Raw genomic sequence first — 13474 nt, 5'->3', positions numbered from 1 at the left:
TGTATGCCACCGCATGTTATATTTTGCCAGGAAGCATGCCAGCGAAACAGTGTTCCAAAGGCGGGTCGTTCTGGGAAAGAAACTTTGTTCATGGAATCTGCATTTACATTTAGGCACAGATAGAAAGTGAGGAAAATCATATATATTGGTTTTAGCTAGTCGAGTGTTTTTTTGTGAAAGTTTGGCAAGCGAGGGTGACCATAGACTGGAGTTCAGATGAGCACTTGCCATGAAAATAGCGATAGAGAAGAGATAGGCTCGCGACATCTCTTCTGTGGAAAAGAAGTTGCAGGGAAAAAAAAAGAGCATTACCTTCTAGGTTTCGATGCCGGTTTTAAACTCCATCAAGGAGCAGGATAAGGCATGCCGAGCAGCTCCTGCCCAGATGTGGCAAGAGTGGTCCATTGTGGGGCGCACTCGGCTCTTATACAGATAGAGGATCACATTGGCAGTGAGATACTTTCTGGAGCGGTAGAGTGATCAACCATCTTTCCAGCAATCTTGGTAACTGATTTGATGTATGTGTTCCATTTCAGATCAGGAGTGAATGTCAGTCCCAGAAGCTTGTCAAGACATGGGGCTCCCCCAAAATTAGAGCCATTCATTTCAACTGAGTTTCTGATTTCTGCCCATCAACGACTACTCTTACAACCCTATCAGTAAGAAAGGATTTTATAACCAAGAGGACATTCCCAGCTATTCTATAGCTAGCAATCTTGTGAAGTAAACCTTTATGCCACACTATCAAAAGCCTTTGATATGTCAAGAGCTATAACTCTAGAGACAAAGCCTCCATCAAACGATTTGCTAATCCTGTGTGATGTAATAGTTAGCACATCAGCTATGGATCTCGCAGAACAGAAACCATACTGCATGTCATTGAGTAAGTTATTTTTGCCAAGGTGGCTGAGCACTTCTGTTTATCACAGCTTCCAGCAACTTACTCGTGACGCACAGGAGACTGATTGGTCTGTACTGAGAGGGAGATGATCGATCACCTGAATTTTTAAATACAGGGCAGACTGATGAGGTTTTCCAATAAAATATTAACCAAAAATAAAATTTTTATATTTTTAAACAAACTAACATTTACCTTATACGACTGACAAAATTGATTTTATTTTTGCCTTTTGTTATAAGAAAGTCGTTAATGTCAATCGGAAATAGGTTAAAATAACTTTTGCTTTGTATATGAAAAATGAAATTCAGGGATGGGATCGGGAGAACAAAGGAAAATTAGTATTCATTCCTGGACAACGGCGGGTGTACTTGCTCATCAAATGAAGAAGCAAACTCCACAGGAATTAACTTGTGTTGAACATCCTATGCCCCCTGCCTCCAGTGTAATAATGAACCACTCCTGCTTTTTGTACTTCTTCACATATGCTGAATAGAGCTTCAATACACTTTCTCTACTTCATGTCCTGCTTAACATGATCGTCAAAATGTCTGCAAAGGTCAAATACTTGATATCTGTTCACTTAGACTAAATTAGGTACAACGGAATGCGACTTTTTTTTTTTCTACTAAATTTCATTTTCTGAAAGATTTATCAACAGTAAAATCTTGATGGTTTGTGATAAGAGTCTGAAAGGAAACTACAATTACTTGAGTAAATGTGAATGAAAGGACAACATTGAAAAACTCTTTCGTTAGTTGACGAGATGAATGAGAAAAGTGAATAATTGTAACAATATTGGTTTTTAGAGGGTGATGAGTGACAGAACCTGTTATTAGAAGGTTTTTTTTTTTACTGTTTATTAACTCCAAACAAGGCACAGTGCCACTAAGTCGTAAGAGGCTACTATTTGGAGTCAGATCTGCAGGGATACTATGTAGGGAGTTTGGCAGCGAGATATGTGTTCACATTACACTTGAACTTCTGCATGTCAGTACAGTCAGAGAAGCAGGGATCTGGGAAGGAATTCCAAAACCTAGCAGTTCGAGGAAAGAAGCTATTTGAGTAGAAGCTTTGCAGCATTTAACTTAAATTTTAAGGATCTCTACAGTGTAGGGTGGGATTTTGCTGCTTGTCCGGTTTGTCGGGGGGTATTTATATCAAGGGTGTACTAGTGCTTTGAGTTTGTCTGAGCATTTTCCATTAAAATACTACAAAAATAGCACAGAGTTAAAGCATGTTGATTGCAGAAATGTCAAAATTTACCAGAGTATGCTGCAGTGAAAGCGTTACATTGTCTCGGGAGGTCGACATAAACGCTAAATTCTTAAATTTTATTCATTATTTTTAATCCATTCAGAAGTCATATTCAAGTCTAAATTCTTCAATCTCATTAATGCTGATCCTCAAGTGGCTTTTAGCGTTGATCATTAGTAAAAAAAAAAAAAAGAATAAAAGTCACGTGACCGACATTATGTTTCCAATACAAATTTGTTTTCAGATATTTTAATATTCATTTTAACTTGTGAAAAGAAGTTTTCTCCTTTTTGTCATGAATTTTTTAAAACTTTTTTTTTTAAGTTGCCGATATCCAGTTTTTCGTTGTTATTATTATTATTTTATTTTTTATGCACATGTCACCTTCTAAAGATCAAACTTAGGAAATGCACTTGTTTTGTTATGGATGGAAGGGGTGGGGGGGGGGGCTAAGCATGAAACGCTTGAGAAATTTTTTTTTCATTTTTATACCTCCATAATGAATGAATATTTACATATGAACTAAAATATTTGATATTTTCTTTCACTGTGTTTAGCAACGTATGGGTAGAAAAACTAATTTATTCTCGACCTATTTTTTCTTATCACCAAATTTTTTTAAGGTGTTCACATGTAATCGCTTAAAAGTAGAATCTCATTTTTGTTTAAAGGGATTTATATGAGGATCTCTAATACAATAATAAATAATACTATAGTTTTTATATAATAAAAGAATCCAGTTAATTTCTAAATTACATTAAAAATATAAATTTAAATACGAAAGAAAAATTAAAACATGTTAACGATTTTGAATTCATAAAACTCATTTTAAATTTCTTTAAAAAAAAAATAAATAAATTTTACATTTTGACCTTTTTATGGTGGCAGGAAAATTTCCATTGATTTTCACCAAGTCTGAAAACGCATCTGTGTCTTGCCAATGAAAAGAAAATGAACTGAACAACGGCCAAATGGTTTCAATAAGAATCATTTTTATTACTAGTCTTTGATTTTATTCCTTTCTATCTCCACCCCCCCCTTCACCTTTTATGTATTTAGAATTTTTTTACAACCAGTTTACAATCAGAATCAAAATAGCACAGATGCCAAAGTTTGATCTCACATAGAGCCATGGAAATTTTTAAATCCACTGAACCTAATTAAACCAATCTATTGAAAATGTGCTAAGTTTTATATATATATATATATATATATATATATATATATATATATATATCACTTTAGCTACCTCTTGTTAAATTTGCCACTTTTACTGGACAAAACCCCACATTAATTGTCTTCTTTTTTTGGGGCACAATCCCTGTGTTGCCCGGTTGTAAGATACGCTTAAATATGATATTTTAATTCATGCAGATTACGTATTTATTATTATTAGACAGCTAATTATCTCTCGATTATTATATAGTAGTGAGATCAAAAGTTAAGACAAATCTGCCTCGGATACCATCAGCTAGAATTGAAACCAACACATGCCACTCTCTGGCTTGATTCTTTAGCCTCTGAGCCATGCCCATACATATATAAAAAGATTTTTCAAAAATAACATTGTTTAACCTATGAATGTAGATTTGCGCATGTAAACAGGGTTAGATTACTTACTCCTGTAAACGTCAACTGTTTTATTTTCAATTTTGACCACTTAGCAGCTATTTTTGCCGGCTAAAACCCAAATCGAAAGTATGCTACAAGTCAAAATACCCTATATATCAAATTTCAACTATGTTCAAATATTCAGAGAGGAGTTCGATAAAGATATTTCGTTCACACTGACAAGGTCACTTATATGTATACATATATATATATATGTATACATACACACACACAGATATGTATCGAAATATTTCCATGCACAAGAATGTTTTCATCCTAAGTTTAATGCAATCATGCAATATGTAAAAACTATGCATAAATAAAATTAAGCAAAGTAAGCATATATTATATATTATAGTGAAATGAAACCAGTCATCTAATAAGAAACCATAAAAATGAATAATTAATCAATGCTCGTTTTTCAAAAGAATATGAAAATTAATTTGCCTCTATGTAATCGCTCGCTATCTATGGCAGAGTATATTAAGTTTGTTTTAATAATCTTTAAATAGAAAAATTAGGCTTTTAATATTGATGTAAGAGCGAAAAAAAAAAGGACTCAACTTTATATATATACTAGCATTTCAGCCCAGCGTTGCCCGGGTGTTTGGAGGTGTATGTTGAGCAAAAAAGAAAAAAAAAAAAAAAACGGTAAATTTTTTAACTTTGACACCTATTAACATTTATTGTTTTGGGCTCAAGTCAAGTTATTAAGTTAGATCCATATCCAAGGAACCTATATCAAAAATTTCAAGTGTTTAGACCCAAAATTGTCAGGAGTTTGGTAGAGTTCTCAAAAGTCAAATTGTTGAACTGTGGCCCCTTAACAGCCAAATTTCTGGCCGAAAACCGATCAAAGATTTTCCCAAATCTCAGTACCCTGTAGACTGAAAATTGACAGAGTTATTGCATAGGAAAATGTCAACACACAGACACGTTCACTTTTATAGATATATAGATAAATGATGTATAAATATGATATAGATGATGTACATGTACTACTGGTAGTTTAAAAACAATTTATCATTTGATTATTTATACCAGCAAGGGAAAATTAAGTTTATTTCTTTTTAAGAATCGTTTTTAGAATCGGAAATTCGGCTCAAATTTTTCGATTCTGATACTAATTCTAATTGTTCCAACACTAGCGAGGTTCTTTGAATTGACTTATTTATCAGTTAATTTTAGAAATGCGTCAGTATTATTACTATTTGTACTAGACTGTTTTTATGCTTATCCAATATTCCCTATACTAAACATTCCATTCTGTCTGAAATTGAATTTAATATTTTTAACACAACCAAGTTTCATTAAAATTTAAGTTTTCTGAATTCATGGAAATTAAAAACGTGACATTTTGGCCACACTTAGCCAACAATTTGACTTTCTTTTCTATTTTTTAAACCAATACGATGCGATACATTCCTTTTTAAATATAATAGTTTTGAAAAAAAAAAAAAAAAAAACAACCAGCATGACATTGTTTGTACCTATTTACAATGCCTCCCCACGGGACAGAGTTAGACACCAGGGTCGTTTTTTAACGTGGAGAAAAGATACAAAAATAAAAAAGTGCCTCAGTCGTGAAGGACTGCTCCTCCACCGAAAGAGAACAAGAAATGGAAGTGCAGCATCTGAAGAACAGATACTACACTTTGGCATCTTAGCATCTTGGCCAAGATGCCAAAGTGAATGAAGAATTTATTCCATTTAAATTCGAAAACTGCAATTTTAGCTTTTTAATGACAAAATTATATTTTTTATGCGCGGATTCAAATGTACTCGTCATACGTTTCCCATATCTAACTTAGGTTGCATGTGAAAAACAAAAAAAAAAGCTGCATCCGCATGTTTGAACATTTGAGATTAAATTACAATTTATTGTTGACGGAAGTTGACCTTTCAAATTTAAATATTTCTTATTTCATTGCACAAAAATTATAAAAACAATGCAAAAATAATTCAAGATATACATTGTCAGAAAACAAAGTTTAAAAATAAACAATATGTAGATCAAATAATCAAAATATTTTGTTAAAATATTCACAGAATTCTTTGACATTTAACAAGCCAATGACAGCCAGTAATGATATAACCAAGTTGAAAGAAAATTCTCATTAAACAAGTGAAGCATGCATGGTCCCCCCCCCCCGTGAGTGCACAGTGAATGAGGCATAAAAAAAAAATGACCAAGTTAAGCATCCCCCCCCCCCAATTTAGCCCCAAAAGTCTCCAAGGGACGTCAACTCCGGGTGAAAATGAACAAACTTAACATACGTAAATTTGAGTTCTGCACCATGCAAAAAAGAAATGACTAAGTCCATTATTTTCCCTTCCCCCCTCCATTTAGCCCTAAAAGTCCCCAAAGCCTTAAATATCTAAATTTGAGTTCAGTACCATGCAAAACTGCTAAATAGACATACACAGAGAATTTTGGACAAATATGGTAAAACTCTCCGTTATTAAGCTATTTTTGTGGTGTTAAAAAAAATGGTGAATGCACTTACTGATCCGCGCTATTTTTTTTAATCGTATTTCCAAGTTTAATTAAAGTTTTATGATGTTTTTTTTTTTATTGAATTGTAAGGTTAAAGTACAGAATAGGTACAAAACACCCTCCCCATGTTAAGAATGGCTTTTTAAATAATAACGTTATTATTTCAGCACGGATCAATAAGTGCATCATCGTACCAAAAAAATTAATAGAACGCTATAATTTAAAAGTGATCCCCCAAAGTCATTAAATAAACTTAAAAAAAATTTTTTTTTAATCCTGCTAATATGAAAGTTAAGTCTGTTATCAACGATGATAATTTTACAGCAAGATCCGCCGGAATAGATTCTATAAAATGACCAAAATTTCTGTATATAATTGACATTTTTAAAGGCTTTACATTCTATTTTCCCACTGAAACGGTAAACATCCTATCAGACATTTTTTTTTTTTTATTATTATTATCTTCGGTGCTTATGCACTTATGCTACTGTGCTATTTTTTAAATAATGTTTTCAAGTTTTACGATGTCTTTTTTATTAAATTGTTAGGTGAAAGTACAGAATAGTTACAAAAACACCCGCCCCTCCCCATGTTAAGAATGGCTTTCTAAATAATATTATTTCAGCACGGTTAAGTACCTTATTTTTATATAGGAAGAGTCATAAGTAATCCGGGAGTCAAAAATAATGCATACATTTTGATTTTTATTTATGTTTATTTATTTATTTTGTTTTGTTTTTTGACAATCTCGTTATTTTCGACTTTGCATAATAAAAAATGGCGGTACCATTGATTTGTTTTTCTTAGTCCAATGTAAGATTTTGATCTTGCAGCCTTTTAAATTAATGGGAAGAAAATAATTTATGCCTAGAATTAAAGTTTATGTACTAAAAAAATGTTTGTTGTTGTGCGATTCATTATTTGTGACCCCAAAACCCAACATTTTGTCAGAGGAGTCAGTAAAAAAAGAACCAAGATATGACAACAACCTCTATTGTACAATTGAGGCGGACGTTTTAATCCATTTTATTCGCGTATAAATCGTTTACAAACGAATGTCATTTGATTATAACTTTAAAATTGTCAAATAAAGTTTGTGTATAAAAGTAATATACCAAGCATAAAAATTTGGTGTTTATGCACTTTATTACAGCACTATTTTTTTAAAAAGTATTTTCAAGTTAAATTCAAGTTGTATATCTTTTATATTAAATTAAGCGAAAGTAGGTAATAGTTAGAACACACCATCCCCATGTTAAGAATGGCTTTCTAAATAATATTATTTCAGCACGGTAACAAAAGTGCATAAGTACCAAAAATTCATAATGCACTTATTGATCCGCGCTATTTTTCAAATAATATTTTCAAGTTTAACTAAAGTTTTATGATGTATTTTTTTATTATATTGTGAAGTACAGAATAGGTACAAAACACTCTCCCCATGTTAAGAATGGCTTTCTAAATAATAATAACGTTATTATTTCACTACTGCACTTGCACTAGTACCGCAATTTGTTTTGAAGTCAATGGCGTGAAGGGTCAGGCTAATTAATTCTTACTCATGCGGAAATAGAAAAGATATGATAAGCTTTTGAGAAAAGAAAAATGTCCATAAAAAAAATTTAAAACAAGAACATACGTCTCAACAGTCGGATCCATATCGTGTTTTCGGTCTTTTCAAAATCTTGTCTGTCCTTTCCAATTGTCAAATCGACTATGAAACAAAAACCACAAGCATCCACCAAAGGCCGATAACTCGTCTTGACAAGACGGCAAGAATTATCTCCCTTGATCAACCATTTTCTCTCTCTCTCTCTCTCTCCCCCCCCCCCTTTTATTTTTCAAGTTAATTGATATCTAATCTTATCTAATGAAATTCCTCTACAAAACTTTGAACATTTCTGTTCCTCAAAAAGAAAGAAAAGAAAAATAAATTGTTTCTAGCTTATCAGTAGGGAATATTTACGTTTAAATCACGGCCCCACATTAATTTTTAAAGTTAAGATAAATCTTTTTTTTGGTGTTGTAGATCCTTTAAACTAACGCATTTCAGATGAAAATATTATCACACACTTACGTGTCATGTCGAGATTAGTATAAATTCCAAAAATTACGAAAAATGATGCAATAGAAAAATAAGTACAAGTAAAATTTTATCGAATTTTATCCCATGTTTTAATGTGGAAGCAGCTATGAAACCAATTCAGTGTGACTGTGACAGTGTGACACTGATTTAAATTGGCTTAAATTAACGGTCTGCTATTTTTAGACACACAATATCAAAACGTAATTATGGGTGATTTTTTTGTTAAAAATACATCTTCTACTGGATCATATTTTGTAATTTTTTAACTTTATAATTATTTCAATGTATAAGTATGTAATAATGTTTTCACCTGAAATGTGTTGATTTAAAGAATTTAGGAAAACTCGTCCCGGGAAAACTCGTCTCCGGAAAACTCGTCCCCTTTCGCTAGGTAGGAAAACTGGTCCCTTATTGAATACCTATCGATTGAAACACACATTTTATGATCGTTCTTGAAAGAGATATTGTTTTTTTAAATAGACTATAGCCCCTCCCCATAATATTTTTTAAAAATATTTTTACTTGTTTAATGTTTTTTTTTAATAAAATCGATTTTCTAAGTGTCCGTTTTCTACCTAATTGGCTAAATTCTTAGTGGTTTCACTTATTTTAAAGCGTTTATGTTCATAAACGAGACCGCATTTTTTTTTTATATTAATATAAAAAGAATTTACTTGTGTACTGTTGTGAGTTTAGAGCGCTAGTGCGCATGCGCACCAGATGTTTACAAATAGAACGAAATTGGCGCCTTTTCCCAGCTTAGTCGTTCGTTACCGACCATGTTGTTGTACCTGCTGAATTTTATGTTGAATAAAACCTTTCTAATATCTTAAAAGGTCTTTATTTTTCATTACAATTTATTCAACATAAAATTAAAAATTAACAGCAACAATGGATGCTATACTGAAACCGGGTAAATTCGAAGGATCGTCAGATACAACCGCTGACGAATGGAATCATTGGTATCGTACCCTCATCAACTGCATCGACTCTCTCACAGTCGCTCATCCTCAAAATCCTCCGAATAAGTTAAGTATTCTGATTAATTTCATCTCACCGAAGGTCTATTCTCTTATATCTCACTGTTCAACATTCGAGAGGGCAATTAGCATCCTTCAAGCAACCTATGTAAAACCGGTAAATTCTGTGTTTGCTCGTCACCTTCTCGCCACTAGGAAACAAAATCAAGGTGAATCTATTGATCAGTTTCTCTTAAAACTAAAGAATCTTTCTAAGGATTGTAAATTTGAAGATGTTACTGCCTCTCAACATGCGGAGCTAGCGATACGTGACGCATTTATCACAGGTCTCACTTCCTCAACTATTAGGCAGAGATTACTTGAAAGTTTTGAAATTAACCTAGATCATGCCGTAGCAACTGCACAAAGTCTAGAAATGGCCCAACATAATGCAGCAGCTTACGACACATCAATTGTGGCAAAGGCATCTATTCATGCAGATGAATCTGAAAATAACTCTAGTTTGGAACTAACTAATGAATGTGCTGCTGTTTCCAGAAATAATCAGGTGACTCACTTCGCCAGATTCCAATTCTGTGGACGAGAAAATCATTCTCTAAATATTTGCCCAGCTCGGAATGCTGACTGTCTTAAATGTGGAAAGAGGGGCCACTTCTCTAAAGTCTGCCGATCTAAAATAAAACAAACAACTTATAATACCAGGACTAGTTCTGCATATATTGCCCTCACTGCGTCATCCCAATGCACTCCATGCACACAATATTCTGTAGTAAATGCAACAATTAATAGTACCTGTTTGAAAGCTATGGTAGACAGTGGAAGCACTCATAACTTTATACGAATGAACATCGTGAGATCACTCGGCCTTAGTATATTACCTTCTAATGATACGGTAAGCATGGCTTTCTCGAATCTCACGAGCAAAACCTTAGGACACTGTGTTGCGTCCATCGCTGTTAATGGACAAATTTACACTAATATGCGTCTATCTATCCTTCCCAACTTGTGTGCTCCAATTATACTAGGACAAGAGTGGAATTCCGTTATAACGGAAAGATACCATCTTTACAGATTTGTAACGTCACTCAGATGAAAATCGAGCCACTGTCTCTTTTTGGTAATTTAGCAAAGAATTGTAAACCCATCGCAACAAAAAGCAGAAACTACTCAGCATCAGACTGCGAATTTATCCGGAATGAGATACAAAAATTATTAAAAGAAGGTATCATAATCAAATCGAATTCCCCATGGAGAGCCCAAGTACTAGTAACTAGAAATGAAAGACATAAGCGTCGCATGGTCGTTGACTATTCTGCAACTATAAATCGGTTTACACTTTTGGATGCTTTTCCGCTTCCCAAAATTTCGGATATCATACGCCAACTATCACAGTACAAAATTTTCAATGAATTGGACCTGAAGTCTGCATATTATCAATGCCCTATATGTAGAGACGAGAGAATTTACACAGCATTTGAAGTTGACAGAGGACTATACGAGTTTTCTAGGTTACCTTTTGGGCTAATGAACTCAGTAGCTGTGTTTCAACGTATTATGCATAATCTGATTCAAGAACATGAACTCCAAGGTACATTTGCCTACATTGATGTCATGTCAGGACATATCAACAAAAACTGTTATAAATTGTCTCCAGAATTTATTTACCTTTTTTGGCTGCCCAGATTCCATCCATAGTAATCGAGGAAGTCAGTTTATTTCATGTGAACTAAAAGGGTTTCTCTGGCAACATGGAGTTGTGATTACCCACTCAACTCCATACCACCCAATCGGCAATGGACAATGCGAGAGAGTAAATGGCACAATTTGGAAAACGATCAAACTTGCACTCAAAACCAGGCAATTGGACGAACGTCACTGGCATGAAGTACTCGACATAGCTTTGCACTCTATTCGATCGCTACTTTGTACAGCAACTAACTCAACCACACACGAGAGAATGTTTAACTTTTCCAGAAGGTCGGGCACTGGATATACCTTACCCGAGTGGCTGCAAGAGGACCGGCCCTCCTTAGGAAGTTTGTCCGCCAACACAAGTCAGATCCCCTAGTGGAACCAGTAGATATAATATCTGCAACTCCCAATTTTGCCAGAATTCGTTTCCCTTACGGCTGTCAGTCAACAGTCTCAACAGAAGACCTAGCCCCCACTCCTGTCACTGCCCCCTCCTCTACAAACTTGGAATCTCCTGTCTCCCCTGATCATGGTACATCACCAGATTCTACTACTCCATCAAACATCCGCGAACCAGAGTTGATTGATCAACAGGAGACCCCAAAGAATAATACCTCACCAAACGGAGAATCTTTCTCTTCAGTCGACAAAACAAAGTGTTTAGAAATAGAAGAGCAGCAGCAACAGTCTGACTCGAAGAAGGGCGTTTTCAAATTTCTTCCAGAAGCAACAAAAAGGGGAAGGAAGATCACCTGCAACCCGAAATATAAATAAAATGTGGTAGAGAATGTTGTGAGTTTAGAGCGCTAGTGTGCATGCGCACCAGATGTTTACAAATAGAACGAAATTGGCGCCTTTTCCCAGCTTAGTCGTTCGTTACCGACCATGTTGTTGTACCTGCTGAATTTTATGTTGAATAAAACCTTTCTAATATCTTAAAAGGTCTTTATTTTTCTTTACATGTACTGTTGTTTATAAAAGGGTAAAATCGGTTTTTCTACCTCGCCGACTATGTTGTTTAATTTATTTGGAATCGTTTATTCGGTAAAGAAAAAAAAACACAGAAAACAAACAAAAAACATGTCGAGTGTTACGTGAGAACGAGAAATAATGTCCGGTATATCACATCTTAGGGTCTTGATAATCGCTAAAAAATAGAAAATTAAAGAAATTACTGAGAAAGATTTGGTTTTAAAAAGAAAATAATAAATTTTAATACTTTTAAAAATATAATTTAGAGAGGGGGGGGGTAAACACTATGGTGCCCGGAAAACTCGTCCCGGGAAAACTCGTCTCAGGAAAACTCGTATCCGGAAAACTCGACCTCGGAAAACTCGTCCCCTTTCGCTGGGTAGGAAAACTGGTCCCTTATTGAATAAATATCGATTGAAAACACATTTTATGATCGTTCTTGAAGGAGATATTGTTTTTTTAAATAGACTATAGCACCCCATAATATTTAAAAAAAATATTTTTACTTGTTTAATTCTTTTTTTTTTTAAATAAAATCGATTTTGTAAGTGTCCGTTTTCTACCTAATTACTACCTACCTGATTACTTTTTCTCTTAATGATTGATTTTAGAATTTTGAAGTAAAAATTAAAAATGAGTTAACGAGAGATTGTTAGCACATGGCATCTCTCGTGCCAAAAAAATATTTTGCTTTTAATTTATTAGTTAATTTTTTGCAAAATTTGACAGGACGACAATAAATGTGGATAATTGATAGAATTATAATTTTAAATAACGCATGAGTGCATTTGGTATGAGAGAAAACAAAACCATAACAACAAAAAAAACTATCATAATTAAAAAACAACACAAAAAAGTAATGAAGAATCGAATCGCTCCCTATTTTTTTATTTTTTGGTTTTGTGTTCTATTATTGTTTTTATGACTCCAAAAAACATCGTTAAAATAAGAACAAAAAAAAATTTGGAATTAACTTTGTATGAACATAATAAACGCTTTAAAATAAGTGAAACCACTAAGAACTTAGCCAGGTAGATAGAAAATGGACACTTAGAAAATCGATTTCATTTAAAAAAAAAAAAAAAAAAAAAAACATTAAACAAGTAAAAATATTTTTTTTAAATATTATGGGGGGGGGGGGCTAAAGTCTATTTAAAAAAACAATATCTCCTTCAAGAACGATCATAAAATGTGTTTTCAATCGATATTTATTCAATAAGGGACCAGTTTTCCTACCTAGCGAAAGGGGACGAGTTTTCCGGGGTCGAGTTTTCCGGAGACGAGCTTTCCCGAGATGAGTTTTCCCGAGACAAGTTTTCCCGAGACGAGTTTTCCGGACACCGATTTAAAAGATCACCAATCTTTACCCAAGCACACCTTTTTATGTCACCATTTATCAAGGCTAAAAACAACTCGATGATAACGATTAATGAGATGGATAGATTAGCTGTTGAACGATGCAAAATATGAGAGAATTCAAA

General features: G+C 33.7%; 1 protein-coding gene across 1 annotated transcript in view; it reads right to left on the bottom strand.

Moving 5' to 3' along the window:
* The window catches only part of LOC145288375 (purine nucleoside phosphorylase-like), a 46140-nt gene extending 38124 nt beyond the window's left edge, over window positions 1-8016 (bottom strand). Inside the window, exon 1 of the mRNA XM_080136325.1 lies at window positions 7903-8016. Within this exon, the coding sequence (XP_079992451.1) occupies window positions 7903-7922 (20 nt within the window). The 5' untranslated portion in view covers window positions 7923-8016. The remainder of the gene's footprint in view (window positions 1-7902) is intronic.
* Window positions 8017-13474: the final 5458 nt, after the last annotated feature.

Source organism: Euprymna scolopes, chromosome 2 (genome assembly GCF_053919585.1).
Source record: "Euprymna scolopes isolate OS-2025 chromosome 2, ASM5391958v1, whole genome shotgun sequence".
Classification (NCBI taxonomy): Eukaryota; Metazoa; Mollusca; class Cephalopoda; order Sepiida; family Sepiolidae; genus Euprymna; species Euprymna scolopes.
This window is presented reverse-complemented; position numbering and strand designations above follow the sequence as displayed.